General features: G+C 37.4%; 1 protein-coding gene and 1 pseudogene across 10 annotated transcripts in view; both read left to right on the top strand.

Moving 5' to 3' along the window:
• Window positions 1-27,399, top strand: part of GPHN (gephyrin) — a 634,470-nt gene that overhangs the window by 437,229 nt on the left and 169,842 nt on the right. For all 10 annotated transcript variants that reach the window (XM_075530856.1, XM_075530857.1, XM_075530855.1 and 7 more), the window contains one exon: window positions 22,215-22,257. In XM_075530856.1, the coding sequence (XP_075386971.1) occupies window positions 22,215-22,257 (43 nt within the window). The remainder of the gene's footprint in view (window positions 1-22,214; window positions 22,258-27,399) is intronic.
• LOC142426067 (hydroxymethylglutaryl-CoA lyase, mitochondrial pseudogene) lies at window positions 26,250-26,849 on the top strand (annotated as a pseudogene).

Raw genomic sequence — 27,399 nt, 5'->3', positions numbered from 1 at the left:
GAGTCAAACGCATGAGCCACTCCATAGTGCTGTTTCAACATCGTCAACATGCCATAGGAGAAATGTAGCAGTATGCTTCTGTGAGGGCTACTACCATGGAAACTCTCTCATAGGGTTGTTATAGATCAGAATCGACTCAGCAGTAATGATGTGCTTTCTTTTGTTTTTTGTTTCTCTTATAAATCTAGACTCTAAGAGTGTGGGGCATGTTTTTATTGGAGAGTTGTTTTTAAGTAAATTCTTCATTTTTCTGTTAAACTTCTCACCATCTTCTAAAGATGTTTATACTTGTGTAATCATTAATATTTAATTATTAAAATAGACTTACTGCATTTCAATTAGAACAGTGTTTCAAATATGGAATTTTAGGATAGATTTTAATCCCAGCCTTAGATTTGAAACCCAGCCTATCTTTTACAAGCATTAGAACCTGGGGCAACTGAACATCTCTCTACCTTATATTCCTATAAAAAGTAAAGGAACCTTTTAGGATATTGTAAGGATTGAATCTTATAAAAGACTACTTGGTGCAATACCTGGCATGCTTAAGTATTCAATAAACATTAACAGTGATTATTGTGAACAGTGATTGCTATAAGTCCAAAGGTTAGGTTATTTTTAATTTTAACTACTGCTCACACATTATGTACTACTTATAGAACACAATAAGTTACATTTTGTATATGGCAATTAGCCATAACTGAACCAAAAGAGGTCAAGTGTTATTAACTTTATTATCAACTTGACCTTATTTAACATCATCACTTTTGTCCCATTCCTGCATTTTCTTTTTCCTAATTGTAAAGAATATTGAATACGAAACATATGAACATCTCCTATTTATAAGATATGTTTTAATTCTACTAATTGACCATGTTCTCCAGTTTTTCTCTTTCCTCTTTTTTCCAAAATCCCTTTTCCCCTTAGTGCCCTAATTATTTATGTTTATACATACCCCAGAAGATTATAGCTAATTAGGGCTTTATTATTTCAGTGTATTCTATGACCTTTGCATTTCATTTGTCATACTTTAAAGGCAACCACCAACTTACAGGTGGGACAAAGCAGTTCTTCTTTGAAAACATAGACACCTAATTTTTAGACTACTCCTTGAAATTTTATATAACCTTAAGATGTTGAAACAGCACTGTAATTTTTCTGAGTTGATGGTAAAATAGACATATCAATTAATGTAGTAATTTAGGTACTGTTTACAACATTGTTCCTTGAGAAAGTATATTTTAACTTAAAATCTAACGTTTTACCCTGCCAGTTCTCAATGTGATGGAGCCATAGTCTCTTCTCCCTCCCAACATTACAGATCAAGTGTTAATAAGCAGTGAATACCATATACAGGAGAAAGCTTGTGAAAAGGAATCTGGCCTTTTTAAAGAGTCTGCTTGGTTTAGTTTAAAGCCATGTGTTGAGCCCTACTGAACCCACTTTAATCAAACTGACAGCCATTGCCATTTATCACTTGCCACCTACTTGAGTTATAGAGTAAATGCTTGCTACCCTATTTTATAAGGGTCCCTGGTGGCGTAGTGGGTTACACGTTGGGCTGCTAACCCCAAAGCCAGCAATTCAGACCTACCACACATTGTGCAGGAAAAAGTAGAGGCTTTCTGCTCCTTTGGAGGTGTACAGCCTCAGAAACCCCAACGAACAGTTCTACCCAGCCCTCTAGGGTCTCTACCGTCAGAATCAACTTGATGGCAATGGGTTTGATTTTTTTGGTGACCCTATTCTACATTGGTAGCTATCGCCAAAGTAGATTAATATATAATGTTTGTATCCCTATTAATCCTATTTTCAAAATCATCAATAGGCTAAACTAGAGTTATAAATAGAGAATTTCTGGTGATGTTCTCACCATTTGCTTTGAAAAGTCCAATTTATAAAATCACATGTACATAGTACCAGAATGAGGGGTATTGGTATAGTGGTTATGCTTCAGACTGAGATCCTCAAGGTCAGTAGTTCGACACCACCAGCAACTCCTTGGGTGAAAGGGCTTTCTACTCTCGTAAAGAGTTACAGTCTCAGAAACACACAGGGGCAGTTCTACCCTGTCCTACAGGGTTGCTGTGAGTCAGTGTCGACTTGATGACAGTGAGCAGCACCAGAATAGTCCATAATGCTTGTTTTATCAGACTCATGTTTCTCTTTTTAGCGTCAGACTTTGGAAATCCATAGTCATTCTTAGTTCTTCAGTGGGCTATTTTATATCCATAAGTAAGCATCAAGATATGATAAATTTATATCACATATATGTGACTTGAAACATAAGTGACTACATAATCTATGAATCACCTTTTAAAGTGTTTTGAGTTCCATGTGACTTTCATTGAGGAAATGAAGCAAAAATTATTAAATATAATAAGAGTTATATAAAAATAATTTTATTGTTTTATAATAAAGCAGCTGGATGTGGGATATGCATAACAAAACACTTAGGATTTTTATTAAGAACAGAAATAGCTACCTCAAATCTTCTGCAGTGTGGGCTCAAACAATATCAAATCATCATTCCAAGCTCTGCAGCCCTAATTCCTTACTGACACTACATCTAAAGGGAGGGGACAGTCCCAAACTGTAGACCTCCTCATCCTTCGTGTTGGAGTGTGAGTGTGAGGGGGTTAAATATGTTGATACTCAAATATCTTTCATTTTAAAGGTAAAATGAGGAGGGGGGAAAGGTTTGAGGAGGAGGAAAGAAGAAAGGAAACGTTCTCTGCTCTCTCATTCCCTTTTCTGCTTTAGTATTTAAATAATAGGTCACTTGTTTTCCCTTTGTAAATAGTTACAGGGCACCGACATAACGTTTTATAGAACAAGGGTGAATTCAGTAAACTTTAAAGTTCTTTTTTGAATTCATGTTCCATGAAACTATGAATGGAGTTTAAATTCATATGAGCTTTTTATAGCCATGTTTTTAAATTATATTACCAGTTTTCTCTATTCTGTTTCTAAGTCTGCCTCAGCATAAGAGAACAAATGTATCTGTGTTTGAATTGGTGTCTGTGCCATACTGAGTATTGCCTGGAGTCAATAAAAATCTAGCTCCGCACTTGCTATTTTCTCTGTCTTTGGCAACTTGCTTCTATCTCAACACAATGCAATTAAATCTAATTCTGTTTGGGCTGCTTTGCTTAAATATTCTTGTTGAGAAGCGAGGCATGAGCTAACAGAATTTTGGAAGCCTCTGGATTCATCTGCAGTAATGGAACAATCCCTTTAGGAATCTAACCCTTCGTATTTCATATTGAAGCTGCAGTAATTAATGACAAGCTTCTGTACTCAGCTTGACAGAGACGGGGATTTCCAGGGACCTGAGAGGCCTGAGAGGGGTGAGATAAAAATGAGAAAACGAGCATGGGCCTCAGCAGCTAGATGCCACAGAATTAGTCCTGGGCACTTCTCAGTGGTAGCGTAGACACCCCTCAATGAATGCTCATTGTTGGGCCATGAAAAAGAGGGGAAAGAATGCCAGCGAGACCTGAAAGATTGAGAAAATGTTGAGAGATTTTCATTTGTACCCTGTGTCTCAAATATCTGGCCCAGCTGGATATAACTCATTTAGGCCAAATTAAGACTGATTTCTAATTGTTTTACCATTCAGTTTTATACTCTAAATATCAGCTTAAAATATATTAACCATCACTTAACTCCTTCAGACCCATTACAATTCCAAATGATTATGTTTAATCCTTTCATATTTGCCCTCAATATTTTGTAGTTTATTAGCAGCATTAGTTTAGTTATCAATGATGTATATCCTTCATTAGTTGCATTCATCTTGTTTCATGTTTGCATTTTGTTTTGTTTTTCTCCCCCAGGTGGAAAAAAAAAACTTCCCCTTTTCCCTTTCACATTGTAGTTGATTTTCAAAGGATGGGAAGCAAATGAATGACACAGAAATTGCATGTTTAATCTTTATGTTCCTGGATCATTTTTCTTGGCCATGAGTTACAAAGCTTTGGTGTTACTGACTCGTAGCCCAGGACTTTTCCCAATGAAAATTGGTGAAATTACAATAACTGATCCATGTGCCCGTGACTTGCTCCACCCTTTAATATGTATGCTCATGAAGTTTAAACAAACAACAAAATGTCTGACCAGATGACTAGACATTGGATTCATTGCAATTGGTCCGCTTTAATTCTGTTTCCCTTTACACATAATCAATTATCTGTAACCTCTGTAATAGATTTGTTTCAAAGTCACGTAACTCCAGGGTTCAAGCACTTGAGAAATCAAGTAACCTGGAATTACTCATGCAACCTCAGCAACAGAGAAGTCCCTTCTGATGTTTCAGTATTAGCAGCCAATGATAGCAGCATTTCTAAAGTAGTCTTAGACACCTAATATCACTCCTCGAACCACCAAGTACCACTATTCTTATGCAATTGTCTAACTTTCAGGTAGAATTGAGCTCCACTTCAAAGCTTTGGTTGAAATATTTCCCAAGTAAATATACTCAGTCATACTGTGTGTCATTTCCTTAAGCTATGTCTGAAATTACTCTGGTGTATTTTTTGTCTCCATAATATAATTTTTATTGTAGTAAAACATAAGACAAAATTTACCATTTTAGCCATGGTCAAGCATATAACTCAGCAGTGTTCTTAGCACTCACAATGTTGTCCAACCTCACTACTATATATTTTCAAAATGTTTCATCACTTCAAATGAAAACTATTCCTTAAGCAATAACTCCACACTTCCCCTTCTGCCAGCCCCTGGTAAACTGATTAACTTTTGGTCTCTATGAATTTACCTATTTTAGGTACTTTATATAAGTGGAATCATATACTATGTGCCCTTCTGTGTCTACTTTCATTAATGTTTCCAAATGATCCCTAGTTGTGCATTGAATTAAAAATTTGGACTGCTAACTGCAAGGTCAAGAAAGATGAGGCCATCTGCTCCCATAAAGATTTATGATTTTGGAAACCCTATGGAGTAATTCTGTTCTGTCCTATAGGCCAGCTGTTACGGTATGTGAGATCCTTGGATATTGCAAATGGCTTGCACTCAACCACTGATTAAAATACTGGTGGTTCATAAGAACCAAGTAGAGCCATGAAAAAAGAGCCAAGCAATCTGATTCCATAAAGACTGCAAAGTGGGAAGGGGGTTTGGAGAAACCTAAAAAGCACAGTTGTACTCTCTAAAACATAAGGTGCCATGAATCAGCATTGGCTCGATGACTGTGGATTTAATGTTTGGGTTTTGTGTGATCTCTAAGAGTCTTAAGAGCTGCAAAGTTATGGATGATGAGTTTGCAACTTGAGTTGATTATATTCCTCATGTAACAGTTGTGCAGTACAGAGCATAGAAAATTTCCCCCAAAAGGGTCCCATTGTCATTGAGTGAATTCTGTTTCACAGGAAACAGAATAGAATTGCTCCTTAAGTTTTCCAAGCACAGGCTCATCTCTCTCCTTCAGAGTGGCTGATAGATTTAAACAGCTGATCTTAGAGTTAATAGCTCAACATGTAACCAACCCATTGTGCCATCAAGACTCCTTCCAGACTAGGGTAATAAGAATTAAGGTGTTCAATGATGAAACCCTCTAGGACAATGTTTACAATTTGCAGGTATTGAAAATCTAATACATATTGGGGTAAGTCAGAAAGTATTATTCTAAAAACCATACAAGCTTTTATTAAACAAGAATATCAAAATTTCTCAACACAACCTACAACAAGGTCTATACACTTCTGAAGGTGGTGTCTCCATCTTTCTAACCCTTCCCTGGAATATTATTAATACCACACCCAAACAATAGTTTTGGCATCCTCAAGGAACTCGGGCTCTGTTTGATTTCTGAAGGAGCAAGATCAGCTGTGTTGGGTGCATAGAGTAAGGCTTCCTCATGAAGGTCTCATAAGCAAACCCTTGCGAAAGGGAGCCTTGGTGACCTACTGGTTATGTATTGGGCTGCTAACTGCAAGGTCAGCAATTCGAAACCACCATCTAATCCTCTAGAGCAGCGGTTCTCAACCTGTGGGTCATGACCCATTTGGGGTCAAACAACCCTTTCACAGGGGTCACCACCCAATTCATAACAGTAGCAAAATTGCAGTTAAGGGTTGCATCATTAGGAAGGTTGAAAAGCACTGCTCTAGAGAAAAATGGGGCTTTGTACTCATGTAGAGTGTTCCAGTCTCAGAAACTCACGGGGCAATTGTACACCTTGCGTAGGTCACTCAGAGTCAGTATCTCCCGCTCAAGGGCAGTGAGTTTGGTCTCATGAGCCCTGCTGCCGCCAAACAATGAGTAGTGGTTGCATTGTGGAGTAGGATGGGCCCTACCCTTTTGTCACCAATGCCATTTTCTGTTTTCTTAACATGTCATAAGCCCCTGTGATTGATTATCTTGTGTCCTTCAGGCAAACCTATTAAGATGACCCCTTTGGAATCCCAAGGAAACAGTCACCACAGCCTTCTGAGCTGACCTCTCTGAACTGAATTGGTCTATGCCAACGGATTCCCCTCAGAAGTTACTGTTTTAATTTGAACTTGCTCTCTAGATTGTATTGGTAAATCCAAGTCTTATCTCCAGTTCCAATTCATTCCATAAAAGCATCTTCATTCGCTTCAATCTTGCTTAAAAGGCTGATGGAAAGATCAGCTTTTTGAGCTAGCTCATCTTCATGTAACACTTTTGGGACCCATCAAGGCAAAAGCTTGCTGAGGCTAAGATGTTCCCTTACAATTGAAAATGCCAAACCATGTAAGATCTCAATTTCAGTATCTAACTCATCAATGGTAATTCTACAATCTTTTCCCACCAGTGTCCAGACTTTAGCCATAGTTTCTTCATTCATTGAGGTTGATGGGCTTCCCTCCCTTGCCTGATCTTAGAAGTCTTCTTGACAGTTTCTTAAATACTTGACCCATCTTGGTTTATGTTGGGCAGCATTCCTGTTAAGCTTGTTGCAGACGTGATATGATTTCCAGTTGAGTTTTGTTAAAAAATGTAATGTTAGCTCTGACTGCAAAATAATTTTCCTTCCGTGGCACAAAAGGTGTCCGTATTACTGAGCGAACTTATCTATAGCTCTCCACTGACAGAGACATTTTTGAACAAATGTTGGGAGTAAACACGTGTATTAACGAAAGCTGGAGCCATAGCAGCAGTACTCTTTGACTTGCCTTCATATGTCTTTTGCTCGGTTCCCAGTTGGTGAGTCAATTCCCAATGAAATATTTCAAATATATAGAAAATTTAAAAATATATAGTAAACATCCATATTCTGACCATTAGATTTAGTTAATGTTTTTTGTGATTTCTGTACATCTTTTAACATTTCTAAATTGAACATCTATTACAGAGCTCCAGTTCATTTTGCATAAAATTGCTATGTATACATTCTTCATATATATGATGATCCCTGTAAGATATGTTGCTAAATTAGAAGTTGGTTCTTTCTATGTACGTGTTGAAGAACTTTAGTGGTTTAGAGGTTAATACTTGGCTGCTAAACAAAAGGTTAGCATTTCAAACCCACCACCCACTGCACAGGACAAAGATATGGCAGTCTGCTTGCATATACATTTACAATCTTGGGCACCTGTGGGTTGCTCTGAGTTGAAAGTAACAATGGGGTATTTTTAACAGGCATTTGTTGACCCTACATTTGATTTGCACAGTTTCTTTCTGGATTCCTTCTAATGTGAGCCTCTGACATATCTGTTATTACATTTAATTTTCAGATAGCTTACTGTATTATACAATTTTATGATTTCTGATTGGGCTATAATAAAGATAGAATGCACATTTGTAATATAGTACATGTCTACTATGAATACGCATTTGATCATTGTTCTGTTTGGTGAGAACATAGGAAAATAAACTAGCCAAATGCACACAAGGTATCATAAAAATGCTCTAGCTGCTCCCACCTAAGGCACAATGACCTGCTTCTATATTAGGAATATAAAGGGCACTCACAAGGACAAATCAGGAATTCAAAGGAAACAAAATGCACCAACACTTAAACAAAGCAGACTTTGGCTTGAATAACATCATTCTCTTCCAAATAAAAGTTACATAATTTTTACAGAGAATTTTGAACACAGAATTAATGATTGCTGAAAATAGAAATTGATTTTAATACAGCTTCTACTAAATGGATGAGTATTCTATCCAAAAAAGATGCCATGTTTTCTTCCCCCACAAACTTTGAAAATGCTTCTTTAAGTACAAACCCAAATATCTAGAGAATATTAATAAGCCTAATTGATCAATAGCAATGTGCTATTATAAGAACTTTTAAACAGAAATTTATTTCTAGTGAAGCCTCAATATCCCACCCTAACCCCTGCAAGACTGTATTTTCCTTTATGAGATCGCTTCATTGTTTCTTATGAAATGTCAATTCTTTCCAAAACATGAAAACGTTTTTCTGCCCCCGCCTTGTCCTTGTAGCATAATAGTTATGAATTGGCCTGCTAGCCTCAAGGTCAGCAATTCAAAACCACCAGCTCCTCTGCAGAAGACTTTAAACATAATGTACAGATACATTCAAATACATGCATATATAGACAGATACACAAACATACAAATTACTCCTATGATGATGGAAAAGAGTTGGATGACATTTCACTTGTAACAATTCCACTTGTGGAAGGTGTTGGATTATCTAGATTCTCCCAGGGAATGGGGATGGCATGTCTAGTCAAAAAATTAGTTACTTGTCTTTATGACCTTTTTCTTTTTGTATTCATCTATTTCACAGGAACATCTATCTCCCTGCTTCCCAAATCTCCCTATATGTGCTACCTGCAAAGCAGTCAGCCTTTGGGTCTGTATTTTCCAGCAACTGAAGTCCTTGACTTACTTTAGAAAAAAACTAGCTAATCTTTTCACTCTAAAAAAATAAAGTAAAACTTTTCTCCACCTTCTTTTTTATAATTTATTTCTTCAAGATTTCTTAAGCTCTCATTCCCTTTCTTCATGTTGAGCTGCTCCACATCAGCTCTATCAAGTTCTAAATTCTGACGTCTTGCCATATGAATTATTTTCCCACCAACCTCTTCCATTGTATTACTCTGATAAAATATTTGGAACAGACCCACAGAACACAACAAGATTTTCCACACACTACATGAATTTCCCCCTAACTTCTATCCAGGCAGATATGCTTACAGTAAGATGTCATAACCCAAATGCACCACGCATCGGGAACTGCCTGTGCATAGCTCTTGGTAACGGGCATTGAGATCATCAAAGCCGTCATGGTTTTCCTCTCCGTCAGTGTCATCACAGGACGACTAACACTGTGCCTGGTCGACACTGCTGGGAGGGAGAAACTCACCTAAGCAGTGGAGCCCTTATGCTTCTTGTTCTTTTCATCTGGCTGTCTTGTAATAACAGGTATCTCAAATGATACCTGTTCAGAGAAGACTTCCTTGTCCACACTAAAATAGCTACCATTCTTGGCTTTTTTCCCATTACTGTGTTTTATTTTCTTCATATGGTTATCTGAAACTATCTTTTGTTTACTTGCTAGATCATGTACTAACAACAACTGTCATATTGCCAGTACGTCTTCCTGGAAGGAAGTTAGGGGAAATGGAAAATATTACTTTATTAGGTGAACACATGCCAATCATTTGACCAGGAATACATAATGAAAGAGATTAATGGGGAAATCGTGCATCTTTCTGTTCTTGTTTATTATACGGTAAGCTCCAAGGGAGGCGGAGCCTTGTCATTCTGAGTTACATTTTATTCCCTGCACTTATATCAGAACCTGGCGCTTCTAGGTAGATACTCAAGAAGTATTTGCTCAATAACTATCCTGATCGACTAATGTCCTTATTTTTGTTTTTGTACATGAGGGAGCTAATGCTGAAAATATTAAGTAATTTAGTCAAGGGAATGGAGCTAATATTTCTCATTTTTGTTTGTTTTGATTACTTAGTTTTGATTACTCTTTACATTCACAGTTCTCTAGATTTGACATACATCCCTGACCTGGAACAATAAGATTCATATTGAGAGGGGAAATTTATACATATTTAATATAAACTTGCTTATTTTGCTCATCCTGCGAATGAGTTATATGAATGTGAACTTCCACTAGTGTGAGGAAGTAGAATCGATAATGTGAATGTGGTAGATGCAGACTGTAGAGTTGTCTGGACCAAGTCAAATGAACTTTAAACCTAAATTCAGCAGAGTTCTAAGAAAGATTGTCTCTTCCTACTCAGACTTTCTTAAACCAGATTGCATTTTTGGTTTTTGTAAAATGAGTCTATAGTAAAACTTTAAATATAAATGTGCCATTTCATCTACATTACACAGTAATCCAACAATAACAACAAAATAAAATGCTTAGTACTATAAAGAATGCCAAATCAGAATCATCAAAAATATTTTAAATAACAAATTATAACATCATATGTGCTTCTTTTTAAATGTATTAAATAAAATCTAGGAGCAAATTATTACTGTAATTTGAATATAAACAATATTTTTAAATAGCTATAACGTAATAGCTTAATGTAAGTCTCCTAAGCTCATAGTAAGAGAAAAGCATCAATGTCAATCAGGGTAATGAATATAAAAATTATATTGGAGGGAGGAGGAGGCGGAGGAAAGGAGCAGTGAGCAAACAATGCCATGGACAGGGGAACAACTAGGGAATTGAAAGTAACAATGAGGAGAACATAGAGATTCCGGTGGTATTAGAACAGCAGCAATCTAGCTGAGAGGAATTACAAAGAGGCAGAAGAAGGGCAAGCATGATGGTGAAGCAGGAGAAAGGTAAAAAGAAACAGAAGAAAGATCTAGGAAACAAAGCTATGTATACAGGTATAAACATAGGTGTGTACTTATATAAATATATTAATTCATAAAAATAGAGGTATTGGCTTATATACATATATGTATATGGCAATACATTGAGGAAGTGGAAGCCCTCCCTCAACACAAGCCTTCTAGCAGAGAAGTAACAAACAAGCCAGCATGGAAAAAGCACACCAGCCCGTGTGATCGTGAGGTGTCAACAGATTCAGATAACAGGCACCAGAAGACCCCTAACAACAAACAAAAAAGCATCTTGTTAAGAATGAGGGGGGCTTGAACAGGGACCAGACCCCATCCATAGACAATAGGACATCCCCTCACAGAAGGGTCAGAAGGAAGGGATGAGTCAACCAGGGCCCAGTATAGCACTGATGAAACACACCATATCCTTCTGGTTCTGTGAGGCTTCCTCGTCCCTTGCTGTTATGACCCCAGTCCTGCCTTTCAGTTCTGGCTAGACCAGAGCATGTGCACTGGCACAGATAGAGCTCACCACCCATGGGGTCCAGGTCAGATAAACCCCTCAGGAACAGAATGGGAATAGTGATGGAGGGACAAGGTGAGGGGAGGAGATGAGGAAGGGGAAACTGATCACAATGATCAATGCATAATTCCCCCTACCCCGGGGAGGGGGGCGAACAATAGAAATGTGGGTGAAGGGAGATAACGGTCAATGTAAGACATGAAAACAATAATAATTTATAAGTTATCAAAGGGTCATGAGGTTGGGGGTGGGAGGGAGGGACAAAAAAGAGGAGCTGATAGGAAGGGCTCAATTGGAAAGTAAATGTTTAGAAAATGATGATGGCAACATATGTACAAATATGCTTGAACAGTTGATATATGGGATGCTGTAAGAGCACCCAATAAAATGTTTTTAAATAAATAAAAATATATGTAACATGTTTGCCAATTAAAAAAACCTCTTTTCTTCCATACCAGTCAGTGTACTTAAGATTTTCATTCAGGTGTTTTCTGATTTATCCCAGGGATGTGAGTGACTAGCCTTGCTTTCAGACAGCACCGTAAGTCAATTGTGGCAGATGTAGTTAGCTTAAAGTGTAACCCCATATCATGTGAGCTGTCTTTTGACCCGTTTAAAGTTGTTTCTGTTTTTAATATTTTCCATTGAGGTTTTTCTATGTTTTGTCTAGTCACTATTGTTAGGGGTTTTTATTGTTTGTTTGCTTGCTTCCTGTTTGTGTTTTATATGACTTTCTGTATATGAAATCCAGGACAGATAGATCTATAGAGAAACTAGAATAATTGTCTAGGGGCGTGGCAGAGACGTATGAGGGGAAATGGGGAGCTGCCTAACAATGAGCACAGGAAGAAATTGTTCTGAAATTGACTGTGGTGATAATTGCACAAATCTTCTTAAGAATGATGAAATTGTATGATGTGTGAAGTATAAGCCAAAAAAACTACTTTTAATTGGGGTGGGGGAAGAACCCCTGGGGAAGCTTCCTTGTTTTGCAGCTAAGGAAACCAGAGAGATACTGGGCAATGGTTTGACTCAAGTCATACACCAATAATTAGATTACCAAAGTCACTGAACAATATGTATCTGAATTATTAAATGTGAACCTAATTTTCTCTGTAAACTTTCACCTAAAACACAGGAAGATGTTATTTTTAAAATCAGATTAATCCTCTCCAAGCTAACCTCAGACCTGCATTCACCTTTTTTCTGAAACGTTAGTCTAGTTCACAGTATTATTTGTCACTGATTCATGGCATGATAGAGGAAATGTTCTTCTCATTATGCCATAGATCTACCCATATATTATATTTACTAGTTGCGATAGGGTTGGTTCCAATTCCTGCCAAGTCCTTATGTGTCAGATGAGAATTGCACTCTATGGGGCTTGCAGTGGCTGATTTTTAGGCCTTTCTTTCATGGCACCTCTGGATAGATTCAAATTGCCAAACTTTTGGTGCACAGTCTGCCTCCTTAGCCATTTGCACTGCAGAGACTCCATGTACAATAACCGTTGCCTGAAAGTCTTCAAAGGGTAACCAGAACGACTGGATTCATGCAGGTCCATCTCCTTTACAAGGAGCAGCAGTACTCCTGTGGTTAAGCTGAACCGACCGGCTGCTTGGTTTGACAAAGACGTGGCACTCTACTTTAGTAAAAATTACAGACTTGGGAAACTTTTGGGTCTTTCTCTATTTTTTTTTTTTTTTGGATAAGGAAAGTAAAGCTCCAAGTTGTTAAAATGTCATGTCCAAGATCAGACAGCTAGGAAGAGAGGAAAATATGAAATCAAAAGCCACACTACTGAACTACAAAGGAAATGTCCTTTGTCATCCTGCCTTTTGTATTATAAATAAGCCAAAATTCTTTGAGTTTTTAATTGAATATCAGTGTTGTCATGTCAGAAATCTAATTAACCAAAATGCATGTGTCTTAAATTATTAGGATAAAATAAATGAATGGAACTATGGGAGGGACCTTTTCCATAATAATTCCCTGCGGGGGAAAGGAGGGCCCCCAACAAATCATCATGGGTCCAGGAGGCGCAATTGTACAGCAATAAACAAGTAAAGATCATAGTGAAGTCATAGAGAGCATGAGAGATAGAAGAGAGATTGACATAATGGAATTGGACACAATTCATGGTAGCATACTCACCTCTTGGATGGCCATGATCTTAGCAGCCAGGTCCATGCACAGCGTGGGCCAAGGCGAGGTGGGGTGGAGACCCCGCAGGAGGCTCGAGGACCCTATTTATTGCTTACCAAGGGTTATATCTACTTTGGGGGGCATGATCACATGTAACCACATGTCACAGGAAGGGGCAGTACAATAGGCATACACATCATAGGAAGGGGATGTACAATGGGCATTGGTGTAACAGAAAGGGGATGAGCTAGGGCTGTACACATGATAGGAAGGGGAAGAAGTAGAAACATACATGTGACAAGATGGGCGCACCCTAGATTCATGATAGTGCCCTAACCTTGGCCACCTTTGGGTGGGCTTGACCTCTCTGGGGTCTCCTACAAGGAAACAGTCAACTACTATCCTTATCAGAAGGGAGTGGGTCCTACTTGTTGTGGGATAAACAGTGGTGACTGCTTGCTCTAGATGGCTGATAACCCATAGGGAGAATAACTCCTGACCTACTTCTGTTGACCTCCAACTGTATAGTCATTTGACAAGTGTAACAAGCAGCTAAGTGTGGCATATATTTGGGGGAGACAACTTGGAAGAAATTTTTTTGTTTCCCATAATTCCCCATTTTTGTCATTCTAAGAGAAAAGAGAAAGAAATTAAAACTCCAAGATAACAGTTATTGACATAATGTTGTTTACATCCAACTCTTATTACCATCTGTTTCTGGACATACTGTAACAGTAAATAATCTGAGTAAATCTCCATCATTTTAACCTCATTATGAATAAATGGATACTGTTTTAGAGTAAAAAAGGAATCCCAAATTTCAAATACAATTTAAGTGGAACATTTATTCTGTCTTGTACCGGAAAAGACAAGACAGGGACATATCATTCCAAATAAGGAAGAGTATCAGCATAGATTGTAATATTGTCTAAAGGGTTTCAGAGATCCAGACAGGAAAGGTAAGGGAACTGGCCATAAAACCATGATTGGCAGCAGATTCACCATCACAATTACAAGTGAGACTACAGAAGCAGGAATGGGACCATGAGTGGTCCATGTAAGTTATGTTATAAAAGCTTACAAGAGTGGTTCAGGGTCTTCCTCGCAAGGCAATCAGGATGTGCCTCATCACCACAGGCACGAGCACCCTCATTGCCATGTAGGGCCTACCCTGGCAATTCCCCAAGGGCTATGCTGCTGCTTTCCAGACCAGCTCCGAGAGTGACAGGAATCGATTCTCGAATGTACTCTGTCTGAGGTCAAGGCTATTCATGCTGCTGGTTAGTGGTCAGAAGGAATTCAGTGGAGGCTGAATTTATATGCAGACTTATAATTGGATTTAGGATTATGATTCACTGTCAACTCTGGCCTTTTGCAAACAAAATGCTCAGAAATGTGAGCTCTGATATAGCATACTTAAATATGCTAAGATATAAAAATTAACATTAAAAGGGGCAGTGTTGTTGTTATGTTGTCATTTCCAACTCCTAGCCACCCTATGTACAACAGAAGTAAGCACTGCCCAAGACCTGCTTCATCCTCCCAGTTGTTCTTGTTTGAGCCGTTCTTGCAGCCACTGTGTCCATCCAGCTTGGAGAGGGCCTTCCTCTTTTTCGCTGCCCCTCCACTTTACCAAAATAACGGGCCCATACTGTGTCAGAAATCTCTGTCATTCTTGTAGCCTCATCATATGAGAGATGAAACATCCAGCTTTCTTAGAAAATAAGAAACCTTGTTAACTTGACTTGAAACCCTTAGTGTAGAAAAACCTTTACTGAATTCCAAATGCCACTGTTTAATTAACCCTAATTAACATTAAGGAACCCTAGTGGCATGGTGGTTAAGCACTCAGTTGCTAGCAGAAAATCCACAGTTTACACATCCAAGCATCGCTGCAAGAGAGTGAAATAGTCTGCTTTGATAAAGATTTTCAGCCTTGGAAACTCCGGGGCAGTTCCACTTTGTCCCGTACAGTCACAATGAGTTGAAATCAACTTGATGGCAATGAGTTTGGTTTGCTTCTTAAGTAACATCAATAATAATGTGCTGTCTTAACTCTGGAGGCCATTCTGAGATCCATATATCTCTGGACTGTTACCCACATGCTTTCCAGATATATCTCTTAATGCCACCAAAGTCCAATTAAGTAAAAATAAATTTACAGTTGACAAAATAGCTTTGTATACTATAGGAATGGCTAATGGCATACTCAAAATATCAAAAATTAATTTTAGGCTGCTGAGATTGAAAAGAACAATAATTACCATAAACTGAACAAACATATCTACTCTCTACAAATGACTGTACTTTACATAGAGGGAAATATAAAAACAAATGGTTGTGTGCCTCTGTCAAGTGGAATAAGAGTAACTATGGTAACTGATAATTAGTAATCAGGCCACTATCCGATTTATCCTATATAGCCTTACTTGTAAGTACTAATCTGTAATGAAAAATTGCTTACCTTTTTTACCACATCAAAGAGATCAGCCTCTCTCCGAGCCCCACAGCACCTTCCTCTAGGATCAAAGCCTCTGCAAATTTCCAGTCCCTGACAGGGACTGCCTCAGAGAGAGAAAGGTGGACTTTCTACTCCCTTAACGCTACAGGACAGTCTGCCCTTCCCTGTATGGTTGCTGAGTGTCACTGTTGACTCGTGGGCAGTGAGTTTTCAGTTTTGACAGGGACACTGGACCCAGGAAGCAAGATAAGCATGGGCTTATGTGTGTTTATTTACTAACTTGAAGTGAACGATTTCCCCTGATTTACACCACAGCCCACATGAAATTGGTCACTACAGATTAGTAAATAAACGCAAGTAAGCATATACTTCCTTTCTTATTGGCTAATCTTCCCCTGAACCAGGGCTTTAAGACTTTTTATTTCTTTTTGACAATCTGCTGATAATTTGTATTTTCACCCCAAATATACAAAAGAACTTCAAAAGGTTCTCAAAACAATGGAATTTCCCACACTTCTTGAAGGCCCTACTTAGTGAAACAAAATCTACAGTTTAACAAGTCCCCCAGGTGGTTCTTGTGTGTCCAAAGATCTTGTTAAACTGTGGATTGTGTTTCAATGTATCTGGGCTAGAAATGCAACCTTTCACAGGGAGGTAGAGCCAGAAGAACCTCCTCTTAGCCCTGATACTATGACTGCAGGTTCAGCTGAAATGCTGCAAAAGTTTCAAGAACCCTAAAAATAGAATGTGGTCCTAGTTGCACACCCGTGTGCATTTACTAAAACTAATCAAACTGTAAAACTAACATTTTTTACTTAAAAGATAATTTTATTGGGTATTCTTACAACTCTTATTACAACCCATACATCAATTGTAACAGGCATATTTGTACATATGTTGCCATATCATTTCTTTTCTAGACAATTACTTTCTATTGAACCCTTGGTTAAAAAAAACTAAGTAGATTTTATAACAGTAAATGATATCTTAATGTTATGAAATAGAATAATTTAAGGATTTTTTTGGTACTGTTTTAAACTGAAACTTAAAGGACAACTAGTATTAGGATCAGAAAACAACAGCATATTTCTGAGAGAAGAAAAGCTTTTCTAATGTCTAGAACAGCGGTTCTCAACCTGTGGATCACGACCCCTTTGCGGGTCAAAGGATCCTTTCACAGGGGTCGCTAGGACCATTGGAAAACACTTATTTCCGATGGTCTTAGGAACAAAGACACTACAGGCGGGTCTGCCCACATGCAGATCCACCCACATACAAATACCCGAGTGAAGACTGTTACCCATGCTTCAAGAAAACATTTCATTGATTTTTTTCATTAGAAAGAAATATTTCACAATATATAATTACATATTGTTTTTGTGATTCATCACTATGCTTTAATTATGTTAAATTTGTAACAATAAAAATATACCCTGCATATCAGATATTTACATTATTATTCATAAGAGTAGCAAAATTACAGTTATGAAGTAGCAACAAAAATAATTTTATGGTTGGGAGGAATATGAGGAACTGTATTAAAGGGTCACGGCATTAGCAAGGTTGACAACCACTGCTCTAGAAGCTACAGGGTTAGAGAAGCTAGTTCATGTCTTACAGTCCTGCCAGTACAGATGGCTGGCTACATGGCCTATAATATATCTAAAAAGTTCTAGGCAATATCTTTTAAAATTTGTAACTGTACATGAACTCCCACACCCATCCGCTCCATTGAGGCAGAAACAAGAAGAGATTGTCTTGCTCCCTCTGGTGAGGAAATAACAACAAGCAGGCTGTTTAATCATAGTCCCCTGATAGCTGCCCTTGGCTCCATTGATGATAATAACTGTTGACATCTGTTTCTACCCTTATTGCTTAAGCATCACGTATAGGTGCATTACCTCCATTGAGCCAGCCCCTCAACAGTATTGATTTTTTTCAATGAGATAAACAGATTATGGGAGGGTCCACAGGCAAAATTAGTTAAGCTATTCTAAAGGGAAGGTCAAAATACTCTGGCATGCTCAGAAGATGAGGGAAAAACAATTATAGGCCTGCTAATGAAATTGGGATGTCACACATGAATTAAAAGTCTTATCACAGAAAAAGAATAAAACAGATGAATTTAACTATTGTCATCTATAATAGGAAAGTAACGTTGTCAGTACCACCACTTTTAAAAATAAATGTGATTGCCAGCAGGGAAAAGTGCATAGGACACTTAGAGTTCCTAAATAGATATTTCTTTTTGTTTATTTTTTACAGTGGAACAAGATTAAAATGTATATTGGGTCTTTCCACACCATTGGCATAGAACTTCTCAGATCACATAAGTAAGCAAATATATAGAAGCTTAATTTCTGATTTAAAATGTAACTGATGGCCAGCAAAATCAGCCTAAATGTAGGAAGATAAGACTTTCGGAATGTCTGTCAGCGATGATAACTTCTTTCATTCTTAATTGTGACCCTATTTAACCAAACCAACTGCTCAGAATTTTCCAAAATCAGCTTATTGTATAACTTTACTTCACGCATTTACAAGGAAAAAGAATATAAAATGGCTCGATAAGCAGCAAGCAAGAGGCATTTTATTTTATGAAACCTGAGTTGTGTTAGCTTTAATCCAATATAATCACCATTTTAATATTTATACATCCTTATATTGTTATGAATCTGTTCTTACTGAGTTTTATTATATTTGTTTCTGTCCTTACTCACTTCTGTGAAACACAGAAGGGAAAGGATGCTTGTTCTTTGCACATTTGTACCCTACTAACTGGTGTTACACATCTGGCTTCCACTGGAAGCCCCTGACATCGCAGGGGACGGTAATCAAAATTCCACACACTAGCTTCAAGCTGGGGGCTCGTAGCTACTGCAGCATTGAAAGGGGGTCTTTATCTGGCTTCTTTAAAAGAAGCATGGTGATGGGATGGTTTAAGGGAAGAACACCTCTCAAATCACATGACCACTCCACTGCTGTGCTTCTGTGTGTCCTGCTTTCTTCATTACAGCTTGGCACTACATTCTTTCCCTGTGTCTTAGCTTGTGTGTTTGAGTGTGGGGAGTCAGTGGATGGTGGTACTATGCATGCATCTTCAGTGTTAGACTGTTATGCCTTCCCTTATGTGTCGCAGATTATGATCACCAATTAATATCTTCTGTGTTCCTGAGAGATTGAGCCTTCTTGTTCTTATTGGTATGAGAGCCAGGTGTTTTCGTGTTTACACCCTCAGGTGTTCCTCATGTTGAATTGAACATAAGTTAAACTGTTCTCCCATGAGAGTTAGCTTTTCATGTTGGGCTGAAAAAGTCTTCCTTTCTGTGTAGCAATTCATGTTATTATAACCTATGGCTTTCAATTGTACCTCCCATAATGAAGAGCTGACTTTAAACACTGTGCTATTCTTGTTATGACCTAAGCATAAGGTAAGTCACTTCTCTAACTGTATCTAAAGATTGTGGTTGTTTGTTAAAATTTTTGTAGCTTTTTTTAAGGCATTTTCATTTTTCTCATCATTTAATCCATGCTCTCCCTCTTCATTTTCTGTTTCATGCCGTAAGGTTTCTTAACAATATGATCTTCAGCAAAAATGAGATCCGCTTTTAAACACAATGTTGAAATTAATTAGTTGTCCTAAAGCATACCTAAATTTTTAACTAGTGTCCTGCATTGATTTTAATGTAATATATACATTATTTTAGTTTTAGTTTAAGTTGAAAGAGTAATTGTCACCATTATCACATCAGATATTAATTACATTAAAATAATACATCTGCTAGGATAAAGTAGTATATAATATAACACCATGTCTTTCATTAATCCCTGATAATTTTAGCATTAAATCAAAAATCTCATTTTATTTTTCAGATTTTATTTTTATCCCACTGAGCATGGCCATGGTAATATATAGAGAGAGAAAGAGGGGGGAAAAACAAAACTGTAAAACTAGAGGCAGACCTTTGTCACCTCGTTTGTAGATACATTTCAGAACAATTCTTACAAGTAAATCCCACTAAATTATGATGGAGGGTCTGGCAAAAATATTCATATTGGGGTTTTATAAAGTGAAGTAAACATTTAAAAGCTGACTAATTTCATGGTGAAGTAGAAAGTTACCTACATAAATATTATGCAGTTGTTTTGTTTTGTTGCTTTAATCATCTCAATGGCTTTTTAAAATTCAAGACTATTGAAGTAAATAAATTCTTAAATAAATAGATTTTAAAAGTTGACATGTCCCAAATCTCGTTCAACTAGCCAGTGTAAAGTAAATGAGGCAACATTGGTTATACTGTGAAACTTATTAAATGCTCAGATTCAGGGGATTGAATTATTTTCATCCAGATTTCTCCTCCAAAACTATTTGGTTTTTTGTTTTCTTTTGCTAAACCCAGCTAATTCTTCACCACCATTTCCACTGAAACATTATTTAAAACTGTTGAAACATTTTATAAGACAATTTGAAGTACTCATCTGAACTGCTCTGTTCACTGTAAATCTCTTCTTTCTGTCCATACACTAGCTCCACTCTAGATTGGAAGGGCTTAAAGATGAACTCTGGAGGAATAGAGGCTACGACTTAAGAGTAACTATTACTGATCAAAGGAGCTGCTTTCCATTCGCAAACATGGCTTTGCGCTATGGGCTTGAGCTCCTTCTGTTTCTACATCTTGTTGAAGACTTTCTTGACTTCCATTTGACTTCTTTGAACTGTTTTTGTCTTTCAACATTTCTGCCTTTCTTTTTATACTCTTCCCCAGATTTTTGTCACTCTTTTTTAGCTTTATCTTGTGTTCTGAAATCCCTTTCTTAAAATGCAAACTAGTTTCTCTCTATTAAGCTTGTCGATTAGTGTTTGTTTATTTTCTCCTTTAAGACTGTAGTGGTGCAGCTACATTCATTTTCATTCCACGAAATGCCAACTTGCTTTATTTTGCAGCAAGTCTATTAGTCATTCCTACCTTCTTGGTACGAATTTTCATTAACAAGTAGCAGAATATTCTGCATTTACATACCATCTCGGAATAGACTTATTCTTTTCTAGATTCACTCCTGCAAGCCTCTCTCCCTTTTCTTTTTCTCACTCTCATGTCTTCATTCCAGTATTGTTTTCGTTAAGCAGTCATTTGTTTCTTTCCCATTTGGTCCAGAATTGTTTGTCAATAAGATTTCTGAGTAAAAGAGTATAAGAATTTTTACCTTCCAATAGACTCCATTCTAGTGTATTTCAAATAATTATACAATCTAGGCCAAAAGGGAATAAATTAAATATTTGGAATTTTTTCTCTTTCTTCCATTCTTCTCTCTCTCTCTCTCTCTCTCTCTCTCTCTCTCTCTCTCTCTCTCTCTCTCTTTGTGTGTGTGAGATTTTTCCCCTCCCTTTATATGTATGTTTGTGCTTTTTATTATTATTGCTGTTGTTATTTCTTTAAACATTAACAATAGTTTTTTTCAGGGAAGGACAACCATAACCCACCCTAAGTTGCAACATTCCTTTCATAAGTTGTTTCATTACAATAAATAGATTGTGTTAAGCTGTAGAAGTTTGTTGTGTATAATTCCATTTGGGGCAAGCTGCTGCAGAGTGGGAAGAAGAGGTACAGAAATACAGTTCTCTCTGAATTTAACAGCAGTATTAATGCCTTCTATTTTGGCCCATGAATTCAATAGTCTTAAAGCATTTTTTAAAATGTTTCACTTTGACCTATAAAATATTTAAATCAAAGCTGAGAGTTTCTGATTGATAAACTGTATGCACATTCAAAAAGAGGTAAATAATATAACATTTCTGTAATCAGTTCTTATAACCAATAAATAACAAAGGTTATTAAAATCAAAGACATATTGTATCTATAAATGATTTCTGTATGTATCATCTTTCTATCTATATATGCTAAAAATGACTACAATGGGACATTGTGTAATAACTTTGAAAAAGAGATGTGCTAAATGATGCTAGATTAATAGTCTGTATTCAGAACTGAGCATGTGGCAAAATGAAATATTTTACAGGTGCTGCTTTCAACTATACATTTTTTAATTGCCTTTGATTTAACCTTGTACCCAGTTTCATCCCCCTCTAATATTTTTCTGTAAGTCAATTGGCTGTTTCTTTAAAGAAGAGAGAAGTTTTTGTATGTATGGAACAGATGTAAAATATTGTGACCAGAATGTTTGGTGTCTGTTATATATGAAGCCTCTGCTTCTTTACCTCAGGAGCTTGCCCATTCAATGTGCATCTATGGCTCTCTACCTTATAAGCCCTACATTACTGAGTTGATGTTCTCTTTACAGGTCCAGTCCAGGTGCAGCAGCAAGGAGAACATTCTCAGAGCCAGTAAGTATTTCACCATTGCAGGTGGGCTACTGAAGAAGCATAGTAGCACAAGACTTTATCCAAGTATATGATTATTAGGGCTTCCACCTTCGAAAAACATTGATAAGTATCAGTATATATATTAATGAATATTTCCCTTATTCCGGTATTTTGCAGGCTGAATGCAGAATTTTAAAGCACTTTTAGTAGACTACTAATGAACTCTGGCTGTAAGATTAAAAATCTTCTTGAACTGCCCTATTGGCCAGACCAACTGGCGGAAATTCATTAAAAGAGTGTGACTACTGTGGGCTAGACCGGAGCATGTACACAGATACAGATGAGATATGAGCTCAAGAGACATGGAATCCAGGAACAGTAAATGGGTATAGCGATACCAGGAGGGTAGGGGGAAGGTGGGGAGAGGAGATGAGGAAGGGGGAACCAATCACAATGATCGGCACATAACCACACCTCCCACCCCATGGGTACAAATAACAGAAACCATGGGGGAATGGAGACAGCAGTCTGTGTAGATATGAAAATAATAATTTATAGTTTATCAAGGGGACATGAGCATTGGAGGGGGAAAGGGAGGGGAAAAAGAGGAGCCGATACCAGAGGCTCAAATAGAAAGTTAAATGTTTCAAAAGTAATGATGGCAACATATGTACTATGCTTGATACAATTGATGTGTGGATTGTTATAAGAACTGTAAGATCCCCCAATAAAATGATCTTTTAATTTAAAAATACTACAAAAAGAAGAAAAAGAATGTAACTAAAAATAAAAGAACACATAATGCCTCAAAGATGATAACACATAATCATCTTTTGAATGTTTCTGAAAGATCAACCTTTACCGGCAGCGAGTTTTAGAAAACAATGAACTAACCAAGGATGAAGAATCCTTAAGACATTTTGGTTTGATCGCTAATAGCCTCAAGTTGGAAATCATTGAGTTCTATGCATTAGTCACTTTTCTATCTTATGTAAACATTATAAATAGCTTGTCTTCAGTTGTATCTTTAAAATGATGAAACATTGAAAATTGTGCCTTAAGATTTCTAGGATCCTAAGAGAAAAATGTTTTTTAAATGCTAATTATTTTATTATTATTTTCTGTCACTTATTAACGTTAATAGCATCGGACCATCTCCTTCCTGATCATTAGCACAAGTAGCAGCAGGTGGACCATATTGAAATGTGGCCACTAGGCACTCATAAAACTGGGAATTTTAGTAAATGAGATTTTTGAAGTTTCCAGTAGAATATTTGTATTAACCAAAAAATAAAATTGGAAAGCTGCAAATGGATAAACATGTATGCTTTAGTTTTCTCTAATGGAAAATGTTCTGATTACTGTTTGGTAAATCTGTTACCTCGCTGGGAAGCAGCTGAGTTGATGAGCAAGCACAGTGCAATTGTTAGCCCAGACCTTTATTTTAGAATTATTTTAAAATGGACCCTGGTTGAATTGTCCCTTCCTTGTGACCCTTCTGTGGAAGATGTCCAATTGTCTACAGATGGGTTTTGGTCTCCACTTCAACTCCCCTCGTCACACTGATATAATTGTTTGTTTTGGATCTTTTGATACCTGAGACCCGATCCATCCCATCAACACCTTATGATCACAAAGGCTTCGGGCTCTTTGTATGTTGTCATGTTCAACATATTTTTGCATCTGACATTTTTATTGGAATATAAACTGATTGATATATAACTGGAAACCTAGAGTTATATATATTTTTAAAGTATTCTAAATTACTGTGAAATTTTTGCTAAATCTTTTCTAGTCTCTGGAAGTTGTTGACAATAGGTCTCAGCCCAGAGGAGAGAGAAAGTACTTAAAAATCATATATAAGAGTGTTTCCCAATTCTTAATGGAGGTTAGCTTTAGAGATCATTTAGCTTAAAAGCTTTTGACCATTCAGAATAGAAGAATTGGACAGACAGAAGAAAGTGCCAGAGGGAACTGGAGGAGAAATCATAGGATAACCGCCACTAGGTTCAGGGTGTGGTTTTGGAAAATCTAAAAGAAAGATTATATTATTCACATTTTTCCTTCGCATTAACTACCTGCAAATAAAACCTGACTACTATAAGGGAGAACATTATTGTCACACAATATAGTATTGCAGTGTCTGCGTTAGGTGTGAATGAATGAGCTGGGGTATTTATAGGATTTTAAAGATTGTCACACAATATAGTATTGCAGTGTCTGCGTTAGGTGTGAATGAATGAGCTGGGGTATTTATAGGATTTTAAAGATTGTCACACAATATAGTATTGCAATGTCTGTGTTAGGTGTGAATGAATGAGCTGGGGTGTTTATAGGATTTTAAAGTCCGTATTACTCTAAGTCATTCATTGTGAAATCTTGCGTAGAAGAGCAGGGTTTTAGCATTGGTGAGCATATAGCAGGACAGTTTTTTTATGAATGATTTTTGAGGGGGTTATGATATTTTTTTCTTTATCAAATTTGAAATATTCCACTCTATAGATAAAATCTGCATGTAAGGAAAATTAATGAAAACAACATAGCTCAAGTTGAGAAAAAGGGTCAGGTCTAAGTTCAGAAAACCCTGCTAGAATCCTCATCGATAAAAATACCATGTTAAGATTTGTGTGTGCACATCTTAAGTTTTGGTAGAAGAACTAATTCGTTTAGCTACAGTCTCTACCACTGACTTGTGGTTTGTATGTTTATGTGAGTTGGGAAGTTATACCACTATTTCAACTGTCAACACGGTCATTCGTAGACAGTTTTGAACAGAGTGTCTTACTAAGATGAGGAAGAGACAGTCAATTTCTGAAGGATTTGCCACTGGAAAGTTGTCTCATGTTGCTGGAGATAGCCAACAAAGGTGAGAAGTTACTTAAGATACAACTGGGGAAGAGCTGCCTCCTCAATGTACAGTCAGCCTTCAAGGACTTTTATTTGTTGATGTGACATGAGTGAAAACAAGAAGAAACAACTAAAAACATTCACTACTAATTAGAATGTGGAATGTACAAAGTATGATTCTAGGAAAATTGCAAGTTGTCAAAAACAAACAGAACATATGAAAATCAGTCTCCTAGGCATTAGTGGGTTAAAATGGACTTAACACACTTGTCAGAAATCAGTTGGCCATGCATGTATGCCTTTATTCCCCGACTCAATTCTGTTCCATAAGCCGATAGGACACTATGCCAGTGCCACCTTTTTTTATAATAGGTTTTTAGTATGTAATTGTGATATTAACATAACATAATATAATAATATGTCTCCAGCATCACATCAATATATTTTGAGATTTCAAAAGTGAGTCTTGTACTTTTTTCTTCTTGTCCAAGATTATCTCAGTTATTCAGATCCCTTATGGTTGCATATGAATTTGTGGAAAGGGCAATTCGAATTTTGATGAGGATAGATTTATTGAATCCGTCGATTGCTTTGAGTAGTATTGTCATCTTAACAGTATTGAGTCTACATTCTTCTTCCTTTGGCCTTAAATAAGGCTCATTTATTTTTTATTTTAATAGCTGTACATTTTCACAGGATGAATGTGTCTGGTGGAGTTTCCATTGCTAATCACAAAGTAATCACTATATTTCCATCTCCAGAGAAATTTTGATCACACAATGTCTTTTTCATTTTCTTGCCTTGGAAATAATACCGGTGAAATGATATTAAATTTGGGACCAGTAAGTTCTGCTAAAGGCATTCTGGTGATTCATTGGGTTAAGTCAGGGGTCTTCAAACTATGACCCGTGGGCCACATGCGGCCCGCCGAGGACATTTATCCAGCCCGCTGGGTGGTTTTGCCCCATTTGTTTTTTTACTTCAAAATAAGATACGTGCAGTGTGCATAGGAATTTGTTCATAGTTTTTTTTAATTAACTGTAGTCCAGCCCTCCAACGGGTCTGAAGGACAGTGAACTGGCCCCTGTTTTAAAAGTTTGGGGACCCCTGATAAGTGTTTGTGGTTAGTACCACAAGGTCAGTGATTCAAACCCACCACCAGCTGCATGCAGGAGAAGGATGACGCTGTCTGCTCCTGTGAGCTTTCCCTATGGATCAGTTCAATAGCGGTAGGACTTTCGAGTGAAAAGAATGCCATGCCTGCTCCAGTGAAAATTCAGCGAGTAGACATGCTTTCTGAAGCAGAACTCTGATGCCACCAGCTTTGTGTTTCAGAAACTTCCAGCTTTGTGTCTTCCAGGTGGGTTCCCTAGATGCTTGACCATGCTGAAGTTTTAAAGGGCATTCAGAAGTTTTCCTGGCATAAACTATCCAGTCTCGACACCCCCCCTCTACTCCCCTACCCCACCCCCCTCCAATCTTAAAGGCTTTTAACAGTAATTGTTGCTGGAACCAACAACTGTCCATCTTCATAGCGGCCTTGGAGTGCTTCATTAAGAAGAATATCAATTGCCCAATGGGTTTGTAGCAAAGTGTTTGATGAAATCCTGTAGGCAGCTCAAGTGGATAGTATTCCTCTACGGGAGTACAATTCCTGGATGCTTGGATCTTTCTATGAAAGGAAGATCTCCACATCTGAAGTGAGTAAGGTCCCCAAGAATATGTACTCAATTATAGCACTGTTGAAACATGCAGCTTTCCTCTAGTTCTTTAATGTTTCCCCTCCCCCCACTATCACGACCCCAATTCTACTGTAAAAATCTGGAGAGACCAGAACATGTACATGGGTACAGATAAGAGCTGGAAACACAGGAAATCCAGGACAGAAAAACCCCTCCGGACCAATATTGAGAGTAGCAATATCAGGAGGGTAAGGGGAAGGTGGGAGAAAGGGGGAACCAATCAAAGTGATCTACATATAACCCCCTCCAGGGGGGCGGGCAACAGAAAAGTGGGTGAAGGGAGACATTGGTCAGTGTAAGACATGAAAAAATAATTTATAAATTATCAAGGGTTCATGAGGGAGGGAGGGTGGGAGAGAGTGGAGAAAAATGAGCTGATACCAAGGGCTCAAGTAGAAAGAAAATGTTTTGAGAATGATGATGACAACAAATGCACAGATGTCCTTGACACAGTGAATGTGTGTATGTATTGATCAGAGTTGTATGAGCTCCAATAAAATGATTTTTTTAAAGAAGAAGGATATGTAATCAATAGACTGCTATAAGATCTCCTTGGGGGATAACATCGGTGTGG

The sequence above is a fragment of the Tenrec ecaudatus genome, chromosome 14, assembly GCF_050624435.1.
Source record: "Tenrec ecaudatus isolate mTenEca1 chromosome 14, mTenEca1.hap1, whole genome shotgun sequence".
In the NCBI taxonomy this organism is placed as follows: Eukaryota; Metazoa; Chordata; class Mammalia; order Afrosoricida; family Tenrecidae; genus Tenrec; species Tenrec ecaudatus.
Note: the sequence above shows the minus strand (reverse complement) of the source record. Positions and strands in the feature narration are given on the sequence as shown.